The 13,943-nt window shown below is 36.2% G+C and overlaps 1 protein-coding gene across 1 annotated transcript in view; it reads right to left on the bottom strand.

Annotated features, from left to right (window-relative positions):
* MYO16 (myosin XVI) overlaps positions 1–13,943 on the bottom strand; it is a 312,759-nt gene that overhangs the window by 206,305 nt on the left and 92,511 nt on the right. Inside the window, exons 6-7 of the mRNA XM_026073032.1 lie at positions 10,016–10,140; positions 5,201–5,326 (exon numbers count right to left, since the gene is read on the bottom strand). Coding sequence (XP_025928817.1) covers positions 5,201–5,326; positions 10,016–10,140 — 251 coding nt within the window. The remainder of the gene's footprint in view (positions 1–5,200; positions 5,327–10,015; positions 10,141–13,943) is intronic.

The following is a 13,943-nucleotide window of genomic DNA, read 5'->3' as shown; positions in this document are numbered from 1 at the left end:
AATGTGCTAACAATGAGGAACTGCACATGTGAGCTCACTAAATTACAATAAATTTAGTTTTGCTTAACGGGACACCCTTGCTTGCGCAATTGTTATTCTTGGAGAAATACAGACAGCAGTTCAGCGATTTTCTTATCTGTATTTGACATCATGAAATTGTTAAAGCCTCAATAGCCACAGGCTAAGTCTATCTTGTTAAATAAGAGAGCACCACGGAACAAGCTTAAGTAGCCCTTGTTAACCACACTGCTTAATTGTTAGCTCCTTCCCTGACTCTGCTTTGGATCACTCCAAGCAGCTCTCTAAGAGCGAGCTTAATCTCCTATAGAGGGAGGTAGGTCTAAACAATGTGGATCTGAGCCTGACTCTGTCATCTAGCTTAATCCCTGGCCTTCTTTTATTTAGCGATTTAACAGTTTAAACATGGCCAGCATGCCCCAAGAATGAAATTTCGGGAGAGGTAGTGTTTAAGCTACTGGGGAGTCAGCTCTGACCTGCACGCCTCCAATAGCTGGTTTGAAAGGTGACATTTCTGTAATAAACCACAAAGAAACAGCTTGTGCCTGGGAATTGTGCCAAAGTACCCAAGGAAAATGTCAGAGATGCAGCCTATTCCCACTGCGGGGCAGGCAAGCGTGTGCTCTCCTGATCACAGCAGCCTGGAAGGTGTCTGGCAGGGGCAGCACTCCCCCTGCCAGATTAATAGCTCTTCAGAAAAGGATTGCTGCACTGATCCCAAAATTCAGATTAGGGGTTCAGCCTAAGAAATACAAGTTGCTCTTCTATAGTTGGTGTCAGTGATAGCATGGAAGCAGTGGTGCCCCAGTGAGTGTGTGTGCTGCATCATGGTCACACATGCATCAGCACTCCCCATCCTGTTGTGAATGAGACAGAGAGCCAAAACTGCTGTCAATGACAACATTAGCGTGGATATGTCCAAAAGGCTCAGTTAAATTTATGTAGCCAACCCTGACATATTCTAACTTCCTGACGTTCGACTTTGCTGCCTTCATAACCTTACTCTGAAGAGGTTTTTGTGTCTAACTGATACAGGTTTGCATGTGTGTTGAAGAGGTTATTATATCCCATCATTTTATTAAAGTATTGAGCAATCTCTGACCTTAATACCTGAATAATATCTATTTTTGGTGTAATGTGAGAATCTCAACTTGCATTAAAAATAGGTTTTTAGCCTTCATAGTTACAGGGGGGTGAAATGACAACAACAGTCCTAAAAACTCAGAAGAACATCACTTAAAAATATGCCTATTTTTTAATGCTACTACCATCGTTTTTTAATGTTTGCAGCTGGTAGTATTTCAGTAACTACTCTGCTGCACTCATTGTAACCTAATCTGTTCCTGCAAAGCAGAGCCTCAATTTACAAAGGGAGAGTGACCTTCAGTCAGCAGCTTCAGTAGCCTTATCTTGTACTCAATAGCCATATCCTGCACATATCCCTCAAACTCAGTAATAATATACTGTACTCCTATACAAGGAAGAAAGATGTTCTACACTGGATCTACACACTCTGGTCCTCATAAAACAATTCATACATCATTCATTTATGTTCTTTTTTAATATTTGGACAAATTTTAAGCAAATTTTAGATAGTGTATCTATCAGTGACTAGAGTATGTTTAAAACTGCTTTTAAAAAGTATATTAAAATAGCTACTTTTTCACATCAGATAATATAATATAATAATAATATAATATAGTATTGGCACTTAAAGCTTAGGTTATTCCTTCTTTGAAAAAAATGCAACAAACATTATTGTTTTGCTTTCGATAAGATTGATATTCCTTCAAATCTTTAACTCTTTCTGTACTTCCTCTGTAGGATTCATTCTGTGCAACTTTAAGCTGTCTGAGAGTAAAACACCTACTCCATGCCCCATACATGATCAGTGGGGAGAAACACACCATCCAATGGGCAATCTACCCATCCTTTGGTCTATACACGCCTCACTTTGGCTGAAAATATATATGGAACTATATCTTTGAATGACTAAGAATTTTGCAGGCACTCCATGAACAGAATGAGAACTGTCAGTCATTACGACTCATGGAATAATAATATTACTAATAATATTTTGGGTGGGGGTTGGCTGCAGATCTTTCAGCAGCAGTGCTAGTGAACTACTAAGCACCAATGTTACAGAAAGTTTTTGTTTTTCTCTTTAAACATCTAGAACTAATCATTAAAGGATCATTACTTATTAGACAAGCTAATAGACAAGAACCACTATTCTTCTGTTTAAATACATTCCTGGAAGGAAAGAAATCAATTCAACAGAAAAGAACTTTCAGGGTAGTATGCTTGTTCAGTGTAATGAAGGTGGAAGAATGCATTATACATGAACTTTAAAAAAATATGGAATTAAAAATACATAAAATTGTGAACCAGAAAGACAGTTAAAGATTCACGGCATAGTTTCTGTCTATATATTCACATTTTAAAAGGCATCTGCTTCTCTCCTTAAATCTAAATGGATCTGTCTCATTCATTTAGATATGAGGTTGCAAGGGAGTTAGTTTATCACACCTTAAAACAGTTGCCTTTCTCACTGTAAATACAAACAGCAGTGCATCAAACTAAAACCAAATAGATTTATAATTTTCTGCTAGAAGATTCAGATTTATCACTCTAGTGAGTTATTCAAGTGAGATTTTTAAACAAAAGCAACCACAAATTTCTATTACAAGAAAATGTGAAATTGTAAGGGCCTTACAATTGTGAATTGTATGAAACTGTAAGTGCGGAATTTATAGTAATAACTTCCTCAGGAAACAAATTAATATCTTTTTGTTAAAAATAAACAATTCCTTGTAAATATATTTTTATTTAAAACAGACTATCCCAAGTTATATCTTGACTAAGGTTACTCCTGCCATGTAATTTTTTTTCCAAAATTGTACCGATGCTCATATTTGTCTATAATTAATTACTCAAAATGGAGCTGTAAATATGATATGCATATGAATCCATATTGAGGCTAAAAGATGTTTCAAAATTATTATCGTAAGAATGGAAATCTTAAAAATACTCTGATGGCTTAGCTACTGGATGGAATATTTTCCCTCACATCTAATGAATCCCTCTTGATAAAGCAATTTTAAATATGATTTACTTTTTCTTATAAATAGAATCCATATGCAAGCCATAACTATCTTCTAAATAAGGATGGCAAATTATCTATGATGTTAATAAGATAGCTCCAAGTTTGTATTATTCATTAACAATACACAAGGAAGACATTTGCTGTTTATTTTGTTATTATTAGTGAGGAAAAGCATGTGTTAATTCATTTGTCTTCTTACACAAATATAAGTAGTGCTTGTACAGTGCCTAGCACAATTAGTCCCTGGTTTCTCACTTTAAACTCTGGGGATAGAATGATAACCACAATCACTGCCATCATCATCTGGGACATGAAGGGAAACAGTTCAACAAAAAAGCCATCTAACAGGATCATCTCATAAAACAGCAGGCTGAGCTCTTACAACACTTCAAAAGGGAAGATTTTTTTTTTCCATTAGCCACTTGCAATCACAAACTTTCACATCTACAGGTTTGTTTGAAATAGAAAAATACCTGACTTCATGACACAAAAAAAAAAAAAAAGTATTTCAAGTCATCCAGAGTTGGTGCTGCAAATACATATATATGTCACACACATATAACCAAAGAAAAGTTCTTCCTTAGTCCTTTCAAAGTAAGACTTTTCAATTTTCCTAAGGTGAACAGTTTGACAGTTGAAATATAACATACATGGAGTAAGTACTTGAACTACATCAGTCTACTTATATACACCTCTCTTTTGCTTTTCACTGAACCTTTTTGAGTGCTTAGAATGTATTCCTTAAACCACTTACAATGAAAGACTCAAATAAATAAATAAATAAATAAATAAATAAAATATACACACTTAGTTGCATATTCCAGAAACCAGATACCAGAAACAGACATGATTAAAAATCCTAATTCTCCTCAATTCCTGGAAAGAGATTCAGCTAAATTAATGACATGATCTCCACTGAGATCAGAAATGGAATTAAGACTTATCTAACAATGGAGTTCATACTCTCAGCAAAAATCCACGAGTATTTTTATTTATATTTACTGAAAATTAAAAAAAGGAAACCAAACAGAATCATATGAAGGATCAACAACATTTTGCCATTTTGAGTTATGTTTAAAAGCATCACTTTCTCTAAGGCAAAGTGATAGAAATAGACATTGCAAAATGACAAAATACAGGGGACTGGCCTGACAGCTACAATTCACAGCATTTTCCGACTGACTCTGTACACCTTCATCCACACGTCGCGAAGGATATCCCTGCCATCAGCAGGAGTCTGAGCAGAAGAAACCAGAAAGCTGAGAGCAAGGCAGTGATGCTCCGCACCGTGTCCTTGGACCAGAGCAGGTCCCAGTGCCTCGCGGTGGAGGACAGAGGTGGGAAGGGGCAAGTTTTCTGTGGGCTGCAGTGGAGCCCTGGCAGAAGCAAGGGCAGGAAGGTGGGGGGCTGAGCTGGGACGCATCAGAGGGGTTTTAGGAAGGTGGCTGTGGGTAAGTGGCGGTTTGCAAGCAGTGGGTAGGGGTGTGAGGTGCGTGAGTGGGACTAGTGGACAGGGAGCTCTCCTGAAACGGTCAGACATAACAAAGGCGTGTGGGGTGTTCTGGGAGAGTGAGGGTGAAGCAAACACGAAATAGTGGGATGTCAAGAGGCACAAGCCACATTTAGGCATGGCCCCAAAATCCTGGCCCAGCATACCCTTCCACAACTCAGTGTCCAGAAAGCTTTCAGTGCAACAACACTGTTAAGTGGATCCCGGGCATTCCTTCACAAAAATGTACACAGCAAATCTGCTAGCTAAAACTAAGCCTTTGACATCAGAATATAAAAAAACATATGGCAAACATGTTTGTTTTGGCTTTCTTTCAAATTTTGGTGTAAACTGAATTTTTGCTGAAGAGAAACTGTTATTGACGGTATATTGATCTTAACAAGCTGTACCAGGTTGATAGCTTTATGATGTTTATTCTCAAGTGTTATTTGTTATTTCATATACCACTTATAGTGCAAAATGTTTAATTTTTTCATATTAAAGTCTCCCTGACTTGAACATCTTTACTATTGCTAGAAAGTACTATCACAGAAAAGAGAAGGAAGAAAAAATAAATCATGCTTTACCTGCCCATACTTTGCAGCTAAATGCAGAGGTGTCCAATACTGATTATCCACTACGTTGAGATCAGCCCCATGATCCAGAATCAGAGATGCCACATTCTTGTATCCGTTTGCACAGGCCACGTGAAGCTGCAATATGAAAGTAGCTTAATAGTTTACATCTCTTAAAAACCTGTAAGGGATTATAGCACATATTGGCTGTCCCACAGACCGAGCCGTATAAATCTCAACAATGACAAATGCAAAATCTACGCGTTGAAAACAACATTCTAGGAAACCACTGCAGAATCCTTTTTAGCATTCATAAAGCAAACCTGCCAAAAAATAAGAATGCCAGATTATTGGTATCTACTTTTCCAGTCCCACCAGATATTTTTCCCACAATTTCAAGAATATCCTTTTAAACATTTTCACAAATTTCATGAGCTCAAGTAGACTCATATGTTTCAGCAGAGCTTGGCCTAGATCTGACTTCTTTTGTGACAGTTCAAATACTTCAGATGTAAACTGACACTGTTTTACTCTAAACTGAATTCATTAACACATAATCAGACTAAGCACATTGGGTTTGTAGTGCAAAATCAGTCACAGAAAATACCTTCCCAATTTTCAAACAGAGTGATTTTATTTCTCCTATTTACCCTGCTTCACTAGATATTGCTTAATTATTTTGAGTGCTATTGCTTTAATAATTTGAGTTGGTTCTCTAGATTAGTAAACTTCATTTCAGAATTAAAGCAGGGCAGAGAGAGAGGAAAGTGCATTAACAGAATGATAGAAACTTAGGTCTGAAGGAACCTTGGGAGGTCACCTTGTCCAACCTCCTGCTAAAGTAGGGGCAACTTTAAAGTTAGCTCTGTTTGCCCGTGGCTTGTCATCCTGAGTAGCAAGGACAGTATGAGAGATCAGGTAGTGAGGACTACAGTGGTGAGAAGGGAAAAGGTGAAGCTCAGAAATATTTTCTGGTATTAACAGTTTTTTATTTAATAGTTTGTTAATGGCTGATTTGAGAAACTGGACATTAACCTGTGATATGTTGATAAACAAGGCTCTACATGTGTTTGGCATTCATATCAGCAATTAAATACACTATAGATGGTATCTACAGAATAGGATTGAAATAATTTAAATATAATAGCTATATATATATATATATATATATATATAAAACAACAAATATGTAATATAAATATAAAACCAATATAAATATAAAACCAAAGAGGACTGTGAAGAGAAACACACAAACCAATCATATAGAAAGACATGCATTATAGGGCAATTCAAATTCTTTATTTACTCTAGTAAATCAGTAAAAGAGGAAAATGAAATTAAAAATCGTACATCGGGGAAAATCTGTCACTAGTGGTTCTCGGTGGAAACTGTTTCACATTTACTGTGAATAAGTGTGTTGAGTCACATACTTCATATGTCCTGAATCATTCAGCTGACAGCTTGGGGGTATTTATTTTCTCATGGATCTCTGCTATGATTCCAAATATTCCCTCTGCTTCTGGGAGCAAAGGGGACAAAATCTGCATTTGGAAATCAGCACAATATAATTGCTCTTCCACAGTTACGAGGAATCAGCTCTCACAAGGTCAGTAAGAAGAGGCCTCAGTAAGTTTGCAGGAATGGAGGACTGAGGTTACAGGGCGAGAAATTGCAATGTATGCCCTCTGACTCAGGTAGGAGATATTCAACAGATAACCACATGTTTTTTTTCTTCGAAGCAACACTACCTGAAGAAACAGAGTAACAGTTTTTTTGAAAACTGGAATGGATGGCTAATGGCAAAAAAAGGTCTTGCAATAAACCTGTTGCTAGATTTGAGTAGTCCCAGAGTAACTATAAGAATAGAAGACTCCAAAAAATGAGTCCTAGGTAGTATTTGCCAGCTATTTCTGGTTGAGCTGCATCTGCAAAGCATGCACAGCTTCCCTTTTGAACATTCTTGATGCAGAGGGATGAAATACACAGCTCACAAAAAATTTTACTCTAGAAGGTTTTCCCCCTGAGAAGCAATTCTTTAATAAAAACATAATCAGAAATGTGTGCAGGGAGGGAAAAGAGTGGCGGGGGGAGGGGGTAGAACACCAATTCTGTACACTATAAATGTTCTCATTTCAAGTGTACAAACAACAAAAAAAATTCTCTTAATTTGATTTAGCTCCAGCTTTTTGTTTTTAGGAAAGAAATTACATTTTCTATTGAAACATCAATTTAATAACTGCTATTTTAAAGAAGTTTAAAAGTTCACAGGACAAAAGACATATTTTATGACTTATTTTATCTCTTCTAGAAAAATTTTTCACTAGGAAATTTCTCATAAAAATATTTTGCCATGTACCATTGTTTATCTGTACATATGTGTATATACTATGTATATAGGACAACGTGCATATTTATTTATGGGCATCAATTTTTGATCTTATTCATCCTAATTTACACATGGACTCAGATAATGTAACTTTCATGAAGAGGAGATTGTGACCTACAGAGAAAAAATATCTGAGAAGGAGGAAGCAGGCTTCAGTGCCACTCTCCTCAGAGTTTGCCACCACAAAGAAAGTACTTTATGTTTGTACTGCTGGTGCAGGTTATACAGAGATATATACCAAAACACTATAGAACATCCAGCTAAGAAATAAGCTGGACTAAACATTATTTCCTAATTTACTGCTCCCCTGTTTGGGACTTGCAGCACCTTTTCCAGCTTTGCAGTATTTAATCTGCTGCTTAGCAGTGTGAACTTATTATTTAAAAAACAGTTAGATTGCTCTGAGGAGACCTCTGTGTCAGGTTGCTCTGACAAATTCACAATGGGTTGGATGCAGCTTGTGTTGACAAGTTTATCTCCTCGGTACACCTAATTGTTATAAAATAATCTACTTGTGTCAAAGTTCTTAATAAGGCTTACAATCCACCTTCAGAAATGAAGAATATTCAGGGAATATAAAATATATTCAATTGACTACACTCAGTAAAGAGTGAAAACACACGAAACAACAATATTATTTAGGGAAAAACACTTGCTGAATTTCAACCAATAGGATTATAGCAACAGACTTTTAGTTTTTGGTAGAGTTTCACATATAACAATATTCCAGCCATAAACTGTATCAACTTAGACTCTAGCAGGAGAAAAAAAAATCATTTGCTACTTAAAACTAGTATTTTTGTTGTTGTCTCTGTACAGATAGATTTAGAGCAACAAAAACGTATTCCTAGAACCCTTTGATACACACACAGCTATTGCAGACTGGCTGACTCCACACAGATGAATAGAGACAGAGCAGCCTAACAAACTCTGGATTTCCCACCAGTTTGTAAGACAAAAGTTTCACATAATAGAAATCTCCAACAAAAGCAAAATGATCCACTCTGTAGCTACTTGTTGCAAGACTGTGAAAGAAGTTCAGAAATCAAAGTTCAACACTAACCCGTTCACACAAAAACATCCCCTTTGTCCACATTCCACCAAGCAAACAAAAAAAAGTAAGCTATCCAAAATGATTTTTCCTGATATATGCAGTAGTTATACACATTTCAGTCACGTATTTCAACTATTCCAGCTAAATACCAAAGAAGTTTTATACAGTGATAACTATGTAAGTTCTTAACTCAGTTTAACTAAGCCAATTCAGACTAAAATAGCAGTAAGAGCAAAGTAGAATGCAAACAACTTGCATTTTACTGTCGAGTTAGCAGCTTAGCTTAAATATACCAGGAAACTTGAAATTAAATCAATGCTTTAATGAAATAAACTAAAGTTGCCTTATTGCTTTTCCTTCCACTTCTTGCTCCTGTTTTTCACTACAGTTTGGCCACCACCCCAAAAGTCCTAACTTTCAGTGCATACACAACTAGTGTCTGGATTCAATAAACCCAGATATGAGGTTGCTTGCTTTTTCAGTTTGATAGTTTAACTGTTCCACAGGTTTTAAAAATGTGGTTTGGTGCATTAATTCAGTATCATTGGATGTAATTAAGCATAAATGCAATGGTTCAGTAACACTTGCCTTTTTAATTATTTTAGTTTTGTATTTTCAGAAAAAAAAGCAAAAGAACAAAAAAAAAGGATTCAACATCTGGATGCTACTGATGACCATTTACTGATTTATAACATTAGTGAAGATTTTTTTATGCAGAGAGAACATTTCACAGATACATGCAATTTAAGGAAAAAATAATTAATTTTAAGATGATTCAACAGCTGAAAAAATAGCAATCCTGAAAAAAGAGAAAAGAAAAAGCATAAAAAAGTACGAGATCCAGTGACTAGAAATAATATGCAAATTTTGAAGAGGGAATATTTTATCCACAGATATGTTGGATGCTTCGTTACATTTAATCAACATGGGATACCTCCTAGCTCAGCCAGAAGACACAAGCTTAAAATAAGAACCACTCAATGAAGTTTTAGGACATCTGTTAAACAGAATATCAGGGATCATAAACATCTGCTCTAGTTTTAAACTACACTGCACAATACTTCTTCTTGCTATTAATTTTTGAGGTGCATATTCAGTGTACTTTTTTAAAATAAAATTAGAGCTAAGAGTAAAAAAGTTGTCATTATAACACAGATGCTGCACCAGACTTTTAAAAATCAGGACAGGATATTGACATATAGCTATTTTCAAAAGGCCTGATGAGGACCAAAATCTTGAATTCTTACATTTCTCTTCACACCAGCAGACCCTTCTTGCTTGGTGGATTGTCTTGCATCCACACTTGCAAATATGCTTACAGGTAAACAGCTGAAACACATGCATATTCACAGGGCTGAAACTCTGATTATTACATATTCCCTCTCACCAGCGTAACTCCTTCATCATTCTTTTGATTCACATTTCCTCCACTTGATATGAGTTGTCGGACATCTGTAAGCATTGTCATAGGTCTCTGTATCTTCATTTGGCGCAATGAATTCAGATCTACACCTGCACAAAAAAAAAAGGCTAAAACCTTCTGCTACTTCATTCATCAGTAAAGAATACATAAATGATTTTGTTTTCTGCATTTGTAAAAGGTTAACCAACGGCTTAATCAGACTTCAGTATACATTTATAGAACATGTTTGCCGCTTGTATTTACCAACAAGTTTACTCATATCTTCATTTATCAGTTACTGTGTAGATGATTTAATATCAGTCAGCAATTCCAAATACATGTGCCTGATTCGCTACTCATAACTGCAATAGCAGTTGTAGGTAAACCAGTTGTAACATCGTTAAATCCACTGGGACTGTGAAATGTAAAATAGGTGCAAACAGGAAAAGAATTAAGCACTTGAAGGAAGCTACTCCAAGTCTTCAGGTCTTATTTAATGAATATTATTTTTGGCTCCATTCTTTCACCCCCATGCATCTATCACAGCGCCCAGACCAATCCCTAAAATGTGTCAGTTCTACTGCTTGAGAGATTGAGAAGTGAAGCAAACTACGTTAAAAATCAACAGTTTTTTATCTGCCTAGGTTATTTTTAAACAGGATTTTAAACAGGGGCCTGGACCATTGCAAGGCTCTGTAAACTAGTGAAAATGTGGTGTGGAGGCAGGAACAAATGGGAGGGGACGAAAGGAATGAAGTGCCTGGGACAGCTTGCATCAGCATTGCTATTGAAAGAAACACTTGTCAAAGAACAGCTTTAAATGGAAGATAACCAAGGCAGTCTATCACCAAAAGGAAGCATGGTTTCCAGTCTGAAGAGATTTAAAATTAGAAACAGAGGGTACCATAAGATTGCACCGTGGTTAAATTAGCAACTGGCCATGGCTTCATCAGAATATCTAACCAGAATTGATTCTCCTGCTCGTAGCTTCCAGTGGTAATTTACATCCATATACAGAAATGTAACTTGAATATAAAAATCCTTCCTGTCTTGGCCATGACTTAACCAAAAACATACAAACAGATGAGTTCTTGGTTCTCTTCTACATTAGCCAGTGAGCTTAAGAGTGACAAATGATTTGTATGCAACCTAAATATTTTGCGTGACCAATTTATTTTGTATTTTCTCTTCAATGATTTTTGGTTTTTTTTTACCCTATTAAAACAATTGAAGCAAGATTCAAGATAAAAGTCTCCTAGTTTTAAGCTATTCCAGAACTGGTATATATGAGTGTACTATACGTAGTTCAGCAAAGAATCCCATTCTTTTTCTTTCTCTAACATCCTACTCTATACACTGCCTTATGTTCTGAAATTTATTTGCATGCAGCATGTCAAAGAGTTTCAGCTCTGAGGTGAAGCATTGAGAGCATGGACACTGTGTCCCTGGCCACATATTCTCTTATTTTCACACCTGTCACCTACATGATATTAAATGGCACTAAATGATATAAAATGTAAAACACATATAAAGCTAAGCTAGAGAAAATAAAATTGGTATATTAAGAAACTGTTTTCTGTATTTGGGCTGGAACCTGTGATCTTTCGCATAAATGCAGTTCAGACTTCAGATACATATGTATTTACAGACTCAGTTAGATCACCATCCAAAACTTTTAGTATTTCTTTTACCACAAGAGTAAGAGGGTTAACTCTTCATGTTTTTCATAGGATTTTTAAATGATATCTTTGTCAAGAAACAGAACTCCCTCTTCTTTTTTCAGTCATTCATTTGCTCAGTCTGGCCTCATGAAATATCTCTTCTAGCATGAGGCTGGCATGTGGCACAGAGCCCTGAAGAACACCAGATGTGGAGCTCCCGAAATACAGTATTATTTTAGTAGCAGACACAGTGCTAACAAGCAGGTTAGTACTATAAGATGCTACTAACACAATGCTTTGACTTAATACTTCAGTGCTGGCACGAGTACAACATGATGTAGCACTCCTTTAGGAGAGCTAGAGTACAAGAGATCCCCTTTGTTCTTATCTTTTCAACTCCCTGTTTCTTAGAGTTGGTTTTCAGGTTTTGTTGCTGTCTTCCACCTGCCTTTTTTAGAGTGGAAACACCAGAGGTCAGCATAACAATGTTTCTTCTGCAGAAAGTATGCTTGAACTGTAGTCATCTTCATGAACATAGCCATAGTAGCTGGTACGGAAGAAAAGGCTGCTGCATACTCTTAGGAAGACATCAGAATATTATTTTTGTTTGCAAAATCTAAAATTACTTATGCCACTGAATTCCGGATAATGTAACACCACTGTAAAATCAACTGAAAAGATGATACAAACCACAGCCTTGGGCAAAACTTGACATTACATAGTAATACAGAGAGGACCAGCTGCTGGGTATCTGCCCCTTCATGCCAGAGAGCTGCAAGAACCAGGTGCACCTTGCTCCCACTCCTTGTTTTTCAGTCTCTGTGAAGACAAACTTGCCTGTTTCAGGTAGACTCAACCTGGCTCACAATCTGGTCAGTTTAGGAACCAGGGACATGGAACATATGATAGTATGCACTCATGAGTAATTTTCAATGCACCTTCTTTGTCCACCCTTTTCTAATTTAAATTGTTTTTCTAACTTTAATTGGTTCCATGGAAGCCAATGAGACTCTGTGGGTGCCCTAACATAAAATTTCTCATAAGGAAAAGCAGTATTTGCTAACATACTGTTGACTGACAGTTGCTACTCCAAAACACAATGTTGACTTCACATGAATTTTTAACTCCTAAGAATCAGTGTATTAATTTTGCCAGACTAGATCAATTTTTCTACACCTTCACCATATTTCAGAATAATGGCTTAAAATCACCTTATGACATTTACAAACTATTGTAAAAAATAGATACCACGTGGCATCAATTACATCTCTTTTTTTCTTTTTGTTTCTCCCTTTTTCCTGCTTTTTGCAAGAATAAATCGATAGATTAGCATTCTTGTCATGGTGATAGAACTCTTTCAAGTGCAGAAGTTTAAATTTCCAAAATACTATTTGGTGTGAGCGGCTATATGTACCAAAAATATTAACATCACTTGTAGCATTCACTTTAGGTGCTTCTACCATTTGTTAAACACATTACATGGACAGTCTGGACCGCTGAAATGAAAGTGAAACATGACTGGTCGTGATAAATCTCTTTCTAATGTTGTCATGTAAGAAAGTTTAAAGGTGAAAAATATATATATAGTTTTATACCTAATGAAAAAGGTAATTTCTAAGCAATACTGATTGAATTTATGCTTTTTCTTCCACTTGATTTCTCCAGTAAGCAATTGTGGTAAGTTTATTCTTTCAAGAAGAGAGGTATCAGGTGGAAATTAATACAGTACATCTTTTGGGTGTCATTAATATCTCAAACACTCAGAAACGGAAACAGGTTTGTAGTTCACAAATTCAAAATACCACTGCTTGACTTTCCCCAGAGAGAAAGATTGTCAGTCAAACATAGTTACATCATGTCCGTTAAGTTGTCACATCTCATTTAAAATTCATTAAGTACTAAAGGTTGAGGGCAGAGTCCTACCAAGGCCACTCAGCTTTTTCCAGCCTACTATGAACTTATGCTTGGCAGACTCAGAGGATTAAAATATCAAAGTACTCTTACACTAGTAGTGAAATATTGATCCTTACACCTTGCAAAGTGCATTTTATAGAACTTTGGCATTTTCTTTACGGGTCCAAAAAACAACAACAAAAAAAACCAAACCTGCTACTGAAAGTTTAACTTTACTCACACTAAAGGAGGAATCAGGAAAAGAGTTCAGCTGCATCAATTGCTTTATGTGTTCTATCACAAATTATATATCCATCAACTCAGAGAAGATGCATAAAAAATGCTGTGCACATAGCAAA

Source organism: Apteryx rowi, unplaced genomic scaffold (genome assembly GCF_003343035.1).
Source record: "Apteryx rowi isolate R43461 unplaced genomic scaffold, aptRow1 scaffold_359, whole genome shotgun sequence".
NCBI lineage: Eukaryota > Metazoa > Chordata > Aves > Apterygiformes > Apterygidae > Apteryx > Apteryx rowi.
Note: the sequence above shows the minus strand (reverse complement) of the source record. Positions and strands in the feature narration are given on the sequence as shown.